This window comes from Balearica regulorum, chromosome 21, assembly GCF_011004875.1.
Source record: "Balearica regulorum gibbericeps isolate bBalReg1 chromosome 21, bBalReg1.pri, whole genome shotgun sequence".
In the NCBI taxonomy this organism is placed as follows: Eukaryota; Metazoa; Chordata; class Aves; order Gruiformes; family Gruidae; genus Balearica; species Balearica regulorum.
This window is the reverse complement of record NC_046204.1, coordinates 6,218,167-6,230,922: the sequence shown is the minus strand read 5'-3', so window position 1 is coordinate 6,230,922 and position 12,756 is coordinate 6,218,167. Positions and strand designations below refer to the sequence as shown.

Here is a 12,756-nt window from a genome sequence, read left to right as displayed (position 1 = left end):
CAGTACAGTAATTCAAAGAATTACAACAGAAAAATCAAAGGAAGGTCTGAAGGCAGACAAAGCTCTTGTCTTATTTGAGAAAGAACAGAAATTGACTTAATACCTGAAAACTCCAGTTGCATAAAAGCAGTCTCCTCAGCATGTACCACCTTCTTCTCCTTATGCAACAGAGTGAAAGAGCCACCCTGCAACTGTAGATTTAATTTAGCAAAAACATGATCTCTTTTTGTAAAGGTATTCATGCTAGAAGCATCTGCAGCAGGATCAAAAAATTCATCTGCACCTAATTAAAAAAAAAAAAAAAAACACAAAACAATGCATTAAATAAGTCAAGCTCCTGAAAGGCTACTGAAGAACAAAAAAGGAAGAAAAATAGAAACAAAAAAAAGAAGCAGATATACCTTCTCCCTTAACAAAACTGAATATTCTCTTCTATTTCAATTAAGGTAATGTAAACCAAAATATATGAAGACCCCAACAATCCAGTACTGTTAATGTTATACCCAGTCACAGCACGGTACATGACCACCACCCACCTGAACAGAAAAAGCCCCAAAGCTCTTTGCCATAAATATCTGTATCTATATAATATGCCATAAGTATCTATAATAGTGAAAGCACATCCATGTATTGCTTAGAAATAAGCAGGTACACCAGGTACTGAGATTTTTTTTTTACCAGGTTTTTAAGCTTTAGACAGGCTCTGCTACCTAAGTACATCAGTGGACACATGCAATCTTTTAAGAGTACAGAACCAAAGAGTTGTTTCTGTTCACCTTTACCATGTATCTACTACAGTAGTGGTAACAGCTTTAATAAGAAACAGACACCCCTCTATTTCCATACCTAGCATGTCCTCTGGATTCCACTGTTCCTTTGGGTCTGGTAGCAGCCCTTCAAAAGGTTCACCTTCGTATGTTTGCTGAGTATATCCATACCAACCTCCCCAACCAGGAAACCAAGACTGAAGATACTGCAGCATTCCAGTGCTACTGCCATGTGCAGATTCTGCTGTAGGGGAACCTCCAGGGGAATCAGGCAACGGCTCTTTAACACTCTATGTTTGAACATTGAAGACATACACATTATCTTTGGTAAGTGAAAGAATATCACAAGTGTACAAAAACATCACAACAAAAACAGAATTCGTTTACTATTTACTCAGCACTCTTCAGTATACCAGCAGTGATATTTTCAATCAATACTTAGCCTATTAGAAGAGCAGCAGCAAAGAAATAACAAACATATCATCAGTTAACTGCTGCATATTCATATATGAAGCCATGTGGCATTATTTAAATCTTAGTCTAGAAACACTAAACCAAATAAGAAGTCATTTGATGCCACAAAAAAACAGCTTAAAGTTTTAGCAACCGTATTTGAGAGAGAGATGACATTGCACTGTCACAGAGATCGCGCCATATTTTATGAAGTGTGCTCGGAAAGCCATCTACATGGAGCTCACTTCTGCCATATATTTATTCTGGGAAAATACTCATTATAGGCCCTTATTTCCACTCTCTGTTTTTAAGATGAAGAGTCCTTGCCCTAGGAATTCTGGCAAGGATACTATTGAGGAAGATCATCATACGATTAGACAAAAGATCTCACTGTGCAAGCGACGCAACATTCAGGAACCAAGCATTGTTTGCAATTTTACCATTAATAACACACTTCTAAATCAAAGCAAATACGTGCTAACACTCTCCAGCAGAAGAGAACACAATACCTCAGAATAATTGTATTGGGTCTGGCTGAGATGGAGTTAATTCTCCCCACAGCAGCCCTCATGGTGCTGTGCTGTGTATTGGTAGCTAGCAAACTGTTGATAACACACCAGTGTTTTGGCTACTACTGAGCAGTGCCAGCACACATCAAGGCTTTCCAACATTTCTTTTTCCCCAGCAGCAGGCTGGGGGTGGGCAAGATCTTGGGAGGGGACACAGCTAGGACAGCTGACCCAAACTGACCAAAGGGATATTCCGTACCATATGACGTCATGCTCAGCAGTAAGAAACTGAGAATAGGGGGAGGAACAGGGCGGGGGCATTCGTTGTTTTTTTTTTTTTACAATGTTTGTCTTCCGGAGCAAGGGGCATGCTTACTGAAGCCCTACTTCCCAGGAAGTGGCCGGACATCGCCTGCTGATGGGAAGTAGAGAATAATCTTTGCTTTTTGCTTTGCTTCCACGCGCGGCTTTTTGCTTTAGCTACATTAAACTGCCTTTATCTCGACCCACGAGTTTGGGGTTGTTTTTCTCCATCTTCCTTTCTCCCCTCCCTGCCTTGCTGAGGAGTAGAGTGATAAAGCGGCTCTGGTGGGCACCTGGCCCCCAGCCAGGGTCAACCCATCACAATAATTCACTTAAAGATTCCAAATATTACCCTGTATGCAGATGTTCCTCACCTCAGCTAGGTCATGAAATTTATCGTGAACTATCTCATATAGTATCTTTAACTCTTCGTAAGTTTGCTCATCCTCAATACGATGCATTTCTGCCTGAAAAGACAAAAAAGGTAAAGTAACTGCGCTAAAAGAATACAGCATCTTGTTCACAAACATGTCAAACACCTCTGCACTGAATAAATTAGATATTCATAGAAAAAAACTAACATGACAATAATGATAGTATCCAAGTGCCTAAGCACATGAAAATAAACAGAAATCATGTGGGCAACCGTAACACTGACATTCCCCCCTATTAGAAAAAAAGTTTATTTGCATTGTAAAATACCTTATTTTAACACTTTTCACGGTAAAAATTCCTTGCCCAACTATATCCTCCTATCTAATGCATCAGAAGCAAGGTTTGCAGCACAAAATTTAAGCCATGGAAAATAACCTGATTTAACAGAATGCCTTGCTTAGCTAGGAGCAAAAAAAGTAAAGAAGGTAGAAGAAATTAACTGCATAAATTAGGACAATGTGGTATTCATATACAGTTACTTAGAGCGTAGTCTTCTTTCTACTGATTAAGAAGTTGTTTGTGGAAGCTTACAATTCACCCAAATCTAAAGAACATATCATGGAACAAGAAAGCAAAAGACATTTTTCTAGTTCAATGTTATTGCCCTTGTTACATTTCACAGCTCTGCTGAAGACAATACAATCTATATGAAAGTAAAAGTCTCCCGCTGTGCCAGGTACTATAAAACTTCCAGTACAATGACCTACTCCTACAGTTCATGTCTAAACAACACAAGTAAGGATTACATATGACTTAAAGTATCAGCAGAATCACACCTGTCTTAAAGACAGGTGAGGTACATGCTGCCCTGAACTGATTTAACGAAAAAGTCCCAAAACACCTCAAGACAAAACACAGCTAATCATAGTTCACAGCGTTTTTTTCTTTCTGAAGTAGGACACAGGTTCATTATTAGGGGCACTTTTCCTCTAAATTCTTCATTCTAAAATCAACTGGGGAAAAACAACAAAGTACCCCCAAACACACTGTCAACTAGCCCAAATTTTTCCCACATTATCTATCCAACCACATGGGTGACCAGACACACTTCTGATACTTAAATACTTTTTGAGTCTATAGAGAACATGAGTTAAGAAAGCATGTCAGAGACTGACATTGAGCATTCTACGAGAGTTAAAGCTATTTTTGGTGAAAACCAGTTACAGCTCAAAAAAAAAGTCAGCTTTTTGCATAGCAAAACAAAAACAGAAGAACCCTGCCACACACACGCCTCCCACAAGCCCAGGTTTCAAACATTAAAAACTCAGTTGTGGTCAACAGACAGTCTGTTCAGTGAAAATAACATGCAGTAAAACTAAAGATGTTTCTAAACTAGAGCAGATTTTAAATTTGAGAAGATGTAACAAATCAAATATAAGATGATTAATCAACACTGTAGAAAATTAAAATTTAAATACCTGCTCTGCAGTAGACAGCGGTTCCCCCTTTAACTTGCTATAATATATGTCAGTGTAAGATACTGCGTCTTGGGCCCGATGTAATGCAAACTCCCAGGTAGAACGTTGCCTCTGCTCCCTGATCTCCGAAAGATTAGCATTCAAAGCAAAGATCCACCATTCTCGGCAGCTGAAACATTTTAAAATTACTGTATTACCAATATTTAACAAAAACCCAAATGCATGTCAACTGTTTAAAGGTGCAGGAGAGGTTCAGTGAAAAAACAGAAGGCAACTGGTCAGAAAAAGCATCAGTACTAGAGACAGCATATGTGGGCTAGTTCTACAAATTGTGTAGAACAGTGGTCTGCAAAATCCCCTCCATTTTAGTGGTATTTGGTATAGCTGAGACATAGACAACAAAATGTTGAGTTACACAGACCTCCGGTCTGAACAGATACCATCTTTTATTTATCCATAAAAGAAACTTAATAGGAGCTCTTTCCACAAAGAAAATTTCAGAATACCACAGTGGGCACATGGGAGTAGAACTTTCAACTTAATTTCAGTTCTTGGAAGCTGTGAAAGAAGGATTTAAAGCCTCAGGTAAGAATAATTTTAAGTTTGAATTACATCTGAATATTTAAAACTGATTTATGAGGTAGGGAACAAAACATGAGAACTGAAACTCTAATATATGATTATTATCTACCTTTTTTATTTGTCTTCATTCTAGTCTCCCTAGTATAGCTTTTAGTATTATATTAACAACACCACATATGTAGATGTACTTACTTCTCTGTCACTGTAACCTTTGGTCTCCACTTCCTGAACTTAAGCTGTCGTTCCTTTCTAGCCAATTCCTTTAAAAATCCCATGATCTGCTGATACTGCATCTTTTAGTAAAACAATACATAGATTGATTAGGCAATATTGGAGCGTTTTCCAAAGTAAAGGGGAGGAAAAAAACCAAAACAAACAAAAGAACCACCACAGGCTTAGTTTATCTGCATCAATGGCCTGCATATGGCTTCAGAATTAAGATTAGTCATAATTCATAATTTGCTTCTTTAGCGTCACATATCTTCTTCCAGTAGCTAGCAGTTAATGCATGACATTCAATTTACAGGCTTCCTTATTTACAAACACACAGAATGAAATCTTCCATGTCAGATTATCAACCTAACACCAGCCACTATTACATATTCTATAGACTAAAAAAACCCCACATGCATCCCTCTTGCTATTACAACAAACAATGTAATTTTTTGCAATAATCAGCTGCAGGAATGCTTGGTTTTAAAACAAATAACTTTAGTATATCCCTTTCAGCTGCCTCCAAAACTAAATCTCTAAGAAACTATTAATTTTATGCTACAATAATTGGCATTTAAGCTGTTACAAACACCACTACAGTTTTGTGAGCCCTGCAGGTATTTCACTCTCTGAATCAGCAGCTATTTTCTTAGAGATAGGTAATACAAGATGGCATTTTAACAGCAGAATCTGCAGAAGCACTGACATACGAACAACAGTCTCAGCACGTGGGAAGGAAAAAATACGCACCATGTCAAATTACCAATTTACAGACATTGTGATAACCAAAATATAAAGGAATATCTTCTTTAATCAGTCATTTTGTTTGAAACTAACCATAAGGCAGTGTGCAATACAACATACAGATACCCAAGCAATCTCAAAGACTAACTTGTTTGGTAAATGACAGCCTCATTTACCCTTCCTCTCAACAGCCTCTGTTTTAGATATTGAGAGTTAAATTAAGATGGTTGCTATTTACCTGTGAAAGCTTCAAGGGTATAGTCTCAAGCTGAATGTCACACTCAAGCCGCGGAGTCTGGCGCGATCTTAAAGGTTCCTTAGAACAATTTCTCTTAAGAAGAGCAGAAGTGCATACAGGTTCCATGATGTAATTATGGTCACGACTTTCCATGCTTTTATCCATTGCTTCCTGTGGGTTACAAGCAAATTTATTCTATAAGAAATGAGTGTACAATAGTTATCAGGATGCCTTCGTTTCATATACGAGAATACACTTTATTAGCACGCCAGTCCATTAAAAAGCCCCACCTCTTAAACATGTTCTCTCTTCAAAGGTAAAACAAGGTATTTCACAGCACAGTCTTTTTGTTGTACATGTATCCTACCATTATAGCATGAAACCATAAACTTCTGTTGCTCTTAAAAGCACCAGATCCAATTAATTCTAAGTCAATTAAGTCTGCAATATAGAAAGGAGACTAACAACAACAACAACAACAATCTCTTTCACGTGCAAAATCTCTCTCTCATACCTGTAGCTGACCAGGAGGCAGGTCACCCAATAAAGTGCAGTTGGTATCCCAATAAACACTGAAGTCAGCAACATCCAACTGTTTTTTCCGCATCAGCTTCTCTACCTGAAGTAGAAAAAGTGGAATAAAGTCAAGATCACATACCACGTGCCACGTAGTTTTCAGTTCTACATACTCAATAAGTAATATGAAATGCCCAGAATCAATTTATTACAATAACCAGAAGATTATTAAAATGCCATACATTTTACTAAGTATTTACTAGCACCCATAAAATACAGCATCACACCTTAGCTGCCATGAGTTCTTGTACAAAAAGTTATACTTACTGGTTCAAACACCACATTTTGCATTGATACATTCTTGATGCATATGCCAAAGGCAAATGGCTGCAAAGGATTTGTGATGCCATCTTCAAACCTCAAATGGACATCCTGAATTTTTAACTAGACAGAAAAAAACAAAACAAAACAAAACAAAATATTACCAGAGACAACTATTTACATTATTAGAACACACAGCAGTACTATTCGTTAACACTGAAGCAATTTAATATTGAACTTCTGCAATTCTCCAACAAATTTCTGGTGGTTATTTAGACCTCATAGAAATCCTATGCCTCACTTCTGGTTTTGTACCCTCTGGTGCTATCTTCTCCACAGACACCACTAGTCCCCACCTTTTTCCCCAAAAACAACTAGCCACTTTCATAATTTTGCTATCCTACTATTATTCTCCATTTTAAAGACAAACGTGTAATTGCCAACCAAAGACTCAAATTTGGTTTATGTACTAGAAACATCAGTAAGGGCCAGAATTACAAACTCGGAACAATACAAGGTGACCGAAACTAATTTTACATTGTTAAAACCTTTGAGAGCACCGAGTTACTGCAGTTTCTCAGAGAATGCAGAATACAGGACTGAGAAAAGTATAGATACTCTTGCCTTGAGCTCCTGCACCATATACACTCTTCTCAAACATATCAGGAAAAGCAAGTAGTCTGAAGTATCTTGCTTCTAAACTGCCTCTAGTGAGTTGAAATGCAACCAAACAATATAATCAGTCTATCTGCACATAAAGAAAAAGAAGGATAGTCCTTTCACAGAGGCGAGCTAACAAAATTTAGCAAGTAAAATGCAGAAAGCTTCTGGTTCTTAAACACAAATGATTAATGATGTAAATGTTGCTGAGATGTCATTAACCACATTAGGACTGCCAAAGAGAAAAAGAAACGCTTTTGTAAAAACGCCATGCTTTTGAGTTACTTTGAAACTTAGGAGACATATGGCAGATTTTTACTAATAGTAGAAAAAGAATAATTAAAGAACTTGAGAGACAACACGCAATCAAATAATCAAAACCATAGATCAGCAGAAACTCTGAGATTTGCTTCTTTACAAATTGTCTTTTTATCAAAACAAATCATGCTCTTCTGCTTCAGAAAAAAATAAATCAGTATTTTGATGGGTTTATAACAAAGAGAATTAAAGTGTGAGCAAAACCCATGAGATTTCATGCAAATTCATTGTCCACTTGTTGTTAGAAACAAAAAAAAGTTGATGTTTTCCCTTTGGCAAAAGCAGGATGGAGGGGTTTTCCTTTCCAGAAGTCCCCACCTGGACTAGTTTAAGACTGAAGTTATGAAGTTATGAATCTGAAAAGGGACTGTCCTCTGCCAAACATCTACCTTTGATTTACGGCTCTGAGGACTACACAATGTGAAGCACAGTTGGCACAGGTAATTCTTAACAAGTGGGAAAAGCTCTACAATGTAAAGACTTACTTCAATGTTTTCTACAATTCTTGTGACTACAGATGCAGTAACTGAGTACCAGTAAGATTCCCCCTTCTGTTGTCTTTCTTTCTAAAAAAAGAAAATAGGGATAAGCATTAACCACCGCTGTAACAACTGGTCAGGAAACAATGTACCTTGTTATACTGAAATTACTGTGAACAGTGAGAAAGAAAAAATATTATTTCAGTATCTCCAACATATGTGGGACACACAACATGCTGGGGTGGCCCAGAAATTGCGCTATGTTGGCATGTATGAATCAAATTCTAACTTAGTTTCTATGCATTTATTCTCGTACTTGTTAGGAGACTTAAATGCAATTCATCTACCATAGCAGTTTCTTTACCATGAAAGACAAGCATGACTCACTTTCCATTTTTCCTCAAGTGCTAGAAGAAGGGCTTTCTTGTATTCTCTTTCTTGCAACTTCTCCCTTTCCTCATCAAAATCATCTTTTTTTTCTGGTGCACCTATTAAGTGCAGTTTTGAGACAGATATCACCCATGGATCCACATGCGGGCGATAAAAAGGTATCTGGAGTGTTATTTTGCCAATGAAACCTAGATATACAAAACAGAAATGCTATCAGATTCCTGTGTAAACATACTTTATCACCTTTAGAAAACCTGAAAGAAAAAGTGGTGTGAGAAACAAACAAGATAAAATAGAACTGGATTACCTTAAAACCAGGTTACCTCATTTGTCCAAGATTCTGACTCAATGCAATTCTTCCTGTTTATAAATATTTGTCCTGCACACACAAGCAAAATACAAACCTGCCTTTACTTCAAATGGTAATTCCAGTTCCTTCAAGGCATCTTTCTTTAGTGGCAAGTTTTCCAATTCAACAGCACCTATACAAAGCAGAAAAAAAAACCCCAAGTCTGTTAAACAAAGTTAAGTTAAAGAATGCCAACTTGAACACTACAAGCCTAAAATGACTAAAAAAAATAAAATAAACAGGATTTCATGAAAACAGTCAACCTACCACTTCAAGTTGTGTTACAATTGCAATGGTTATTTAATATACCTGTTAATTTTCCAATGCTGTGTGCTCAAACTATTTGATGAGGCCATCTACAAGCAATCTTCTGCAAGGTTTTAGATCTGAACTTTATTGGAACCAAGGAGAAAGCTTTTACTCTTTGTCTTTTCAAAAGAGATACTTCAAATATTTTCTCAATATTACAAAAAGCACGCACAGAAAACATTTGAAGTGTTATAATATACGTTCTCTAAAAATAGCAGATAATAGCAGCAAAAGGTAAATTAGAAAGCATTGATTTGAGGACTCTGTAAAAGTACAAGACTTGTGAACACAACATGATGTAACGTGACATAAACCAGAAGTTTTAATTACCAAGGAGTAACTACTAGCACCAAAACATAAGAGAGAAAGACTACAGAATACTTCCTGCCATAGTCCCTCAACAGGGAAGTTAATGAACAGTATTAAGAAAAATTACACTCAAGTATTATATAAATTAAAAATGCTGATAAGATATGCTAAGCATACTTTTAAAAGCTTCATAATTTGAAGTTTAAGAATGCTGATAAAAAGCAGCAGAGACAGGAACACAAGAGAATTTACTAAAAGTACAAACTGCTAGCACAAAACTCTATATTAAAAGGGTTTATATAAATGTTAAACACAATAGTAAGTGATTGTTTCTATTCCACTTTCCCATTATTAAAGAAAACATAACTTAAAAAAAAAAATAAAAAAATCACAGTATGAAAACACTACAGAAAATTCCATGCAGCCTCACCCTTTAGAAGAGCGACTGAAAGTTGGTCTGTGTTCAGGTTATTGACATATTTGCCCAAATAGGTGTTGAGGACCCAGGCTACCAATCCTTCCAACATGACTGTCCTAGAAGAGGGCAACTAATGTTTTTCTGTCATTTTCTGGATTTCTGTTCCATAATTACAGTCTCGCTCTGAAAGAAAAAACATCAAGAAAATTATTGTCTGAAACATACACTCTCAGCAGAGCTGACATACTGTTATTATTCTAATTCTTACTGTGTTCACTCTAAAAAGCAGTAAAAACACTAAGCTTGATTTCTACCTTACAAAAAAAATGCCGTATGCTATGCCCTTTAAGTCTCAAATCAATTTCATATACAGCTTGCATTTGCAAATTAAGTTCATCTTTCCATTCTTTTTCTATTCAAAACATCACATTTTGTTGCAATATCAACAAGGCCAATCGACAATCCTCTTCCAGAAAAGGGAAGACTAAAACTCCACGTTGATCTGAACCAATTTTGCACTGGCCTCCTCAACTGCTGCTGCCAGTATTTTCTTCAAGTTGCCAACATTCTGGTTTTAGAAGCCTGGTCTAAAGTAACAGCCCACAGCCTTCAACTGCCTTTTTGTAGAATTCTTATATGACATCTGTGAAACAACTCGCCCCTTTTTTGGGAAGAGCATATGTGTGGGAAGTAATCAGATACAAGTCCCATAAATAGCTCATCAACAGTTACTCTAACAGGTTTTCAAAGTGATAGCATGACTACTGCATCAAGGAAGGAAAAAAAAGCTACATTAGAGAAGCAACACTGGTCATACATGTAAAGAGTTCCCTCCATATTCTTCTCTAACCATTTCTGTTTCAAGTGATGTGATAATCAGACCATCAAAACCCTTAAGTCCCTGTTCAAGTTTTTAACCAGTGAATTGCAAAACTACTATCAGCCTCTGCAAGGGCGGGATCAACCACATTATTACAGTAACAAAAAAAGCATGCAGGCCATATCTCATGGTTAGAATGCAGTAAATGTATCAGTTCTGTGTTTAGAAAAATCTCCCAACCCCGCATACCTCCCTAAACCACTGTACCTGAGATTCAACCAAGAAGAGCAAGATATGTCAGACTTATTTACGTCTGACAACAGAAGAAAATGACAACTTCAAGAGTTATATTTTAAATTTTATATTGATTCAGGGTTTTCCTATAACAAAGTTTGCTTGATTTTAGGCACCCAGATTTAAGCCTTTATTTCTTTTTAAAAAAAGCCAGTGAAAACACTTAACTAATACAGTTAAATAAAATAACCAGAATTAGGCAAACAATGAAAGGCTTTTTCAAAAGGCTGAAAAATGAAACTCTGCTGTCATGCAGAATGAAACACAAATATCATAAATAACACAGGGAAGTTACATTCAAATAAGGCATCTCTTTGTAAAATTTCTCAACAGTTTTAAAAAAAATACAATTATTCCACATAATAAAAACTGGGCATTCGTACACATGGGCCACCACCTTATAGTATAGGTTTTATTCTAATAAAATCAACAGGAACGCTCAAGTTCAAACAAGAGCAAATACAGTAATCCTTGTCATGTTACCCTTAAAAAAAATAAGTAAATAAAAAAAAGAAATCTACAGGTGTTAGGAGCCAGAGGAAAGATCTTGAAGAAACATTCAGAAGCACAGAACAGGTTAGCATTCCAGTGACTAAAAACCTCCAGTGCATGAACAATTCCATGCCTGAAGTCATTCTAAGAACTGTAAATAAAGTAAATCACCTTCTTAACCTAAACTTGTGGAACATAACTAATGAGAAATCTTTCAAACGTTTTAAGGCTTTTACATTTGTAACTTCCTAGCCCCTCGCTGTGCCACTGGGAAAAAACAAAAAAACAAACCAAAACCCAAAACACTTATTTTCTATGACAATAGTTTTATTTTTTTTCAACGTACATAGTAAAAAACAAACAGTAAATGCTTATCAGGATCAGAATCACAGCCCAAACCAGGACCTTCACTCAAAGCTGGCTCACTTTTCCTGGAAAAAGACGCAATTTTTCCTCAGGGAAGGAGACACCAGCCCTGAAGGAGCAGGGCCTGGGTCTGCCAGCAAGGGGCAGCTCAACGAAAAGGAGGGAAGCGAGCTGGGTTGATGTCGCCTGTCAGTGCTAGGGAGAAAGGAGGCATTTTACTCAGCGCCCGGTCACACAAAAAAAAGGGCGGGGAGAGACCTTCAGGACACTCACCCATCTCTCCCTCCACGGCAGCAAACATACCGCGGGGAGGAGAGAGGCGAGAGGAGACCTGTTGGCACGCAACGCGTGTCAGAGACGAAGCGAAAGGTCACCTTGCCCACGGGCGGCCGGAGAGAGCCCTGAGGAAGGCACGGGGCGCGGGGGGAGACCGCCTGAGGGGCACGCTGGAGGCCCGGCCGAGGGACTGAGGCGCCACACAGAGCCCGGCCGGGGCAGCGCGCTGCTTTCCGCGGCCCCAGCCCCGAGGCGTCGGGACAGGGGACTGCGCGGCTGCCCCTCGCCCCCCCCCCCCCCCCCCCCGCCCGGGGCCGGGACAGCGGGGCGGAGCCCTGTGAGGGGCGTGAGGCAGGGAGGGGCCCCTCAAGCCGGGCCCGCGCCATGCAGCCGCGGTAGAGTTCGGAACGGAGGCTGACGCAGGAGGAAAGACAACCCGGAGCCCAGGGCCGCCGTCGCAGCGCCGGCCCGCGCCCCCAGCCCGCCGGTACCCACCTGGGCTCCCGGTGGCGGCCGCCGCCTCGATGGTACGCGGGGTCGGCGGGCCGCACGCCAATCGATCCCGAGCCAACCGACGGGGAGACGCCTGGGTAAAGGAGCGCCGAGCTATCGATGTCCGCCTCCCCCGCCTCCTTGAGGCGGAGCCGGGGCGGACGGGGCCGGTCTCGCGCCGCACCGCCTGTAGGGGCGTGCCGGGAGCGCGGCCTCGCGCCGGCACGGGAGCTGGCGGCGGTCTGCGCGCCTGGAGCCCGGCCTGGAAGCGATTATCCGGCCGGG

General features: G+C 39.3%; 1 protein-coding gene across 7 annotated transcripts in view; it reads right to left on the bottom strand.

The window, feature by feature from the left end:
* Positions 1-12,596, bottom strand: part of VPS13D (vacuolar protein sorting 13 homolog D) — a 103,023-nt gene extending 90,427 nt beyond the window's left edge. For all 7 annotated transcript variants that reach the window (XM_075773491.1, XM_075773492.1, XM_075773486.1 and 4 more), the window contains exons 1-13: positions 12,475-12,596; positions 9,744-9,914; positions 8,751-8,828; positions 8,344-8,534; positions 7,963-8,043; positions 6,506-6,622; positions 6,177-6,281; positions 5,663-5,833; positions 4,660-4,760; positions 3,886-4,054; positions 2,407-2,499; positions 847-1,057; positions 104-283 (exon numbers count right to left, since the gene is read on the bottom strand). In XM_075773491.1, the coding sequence (XP_075629606.1) occupies positions 104-283; positions 847-1,057; positions 2,407-2,499; positions 3,886-4,054; positions 4,660-4,760; positions 5,663-5,833; positions 6,177-6,281; positions 6,506-6,622; positions 7,963-8,043; positions 8,344-8,534; positions 8,751-8,828; positions 9,744-9,840 (1,594 nt within the window). In that variant the 5' untranslated portion in view covers positions 9,841-9,914; positions 12,475-12,596. The remainder of the gene's footprint in view (positions 1-103; positions 284-846; positions 1,058-2,406; positions 2,500-3,885; positions 4,055-4,659; positions 4,761-5,662; positions 5,834-6,176; positions 6,282-6,505; positions 6,623-7,962; positions 8,044-8,343; positions 8,535-8,750; positions 8,829-9,743; positions 9,915-12,474) is intronic.
* Positions 12,597-12,756: the final 160 nt, after the last annotated feature.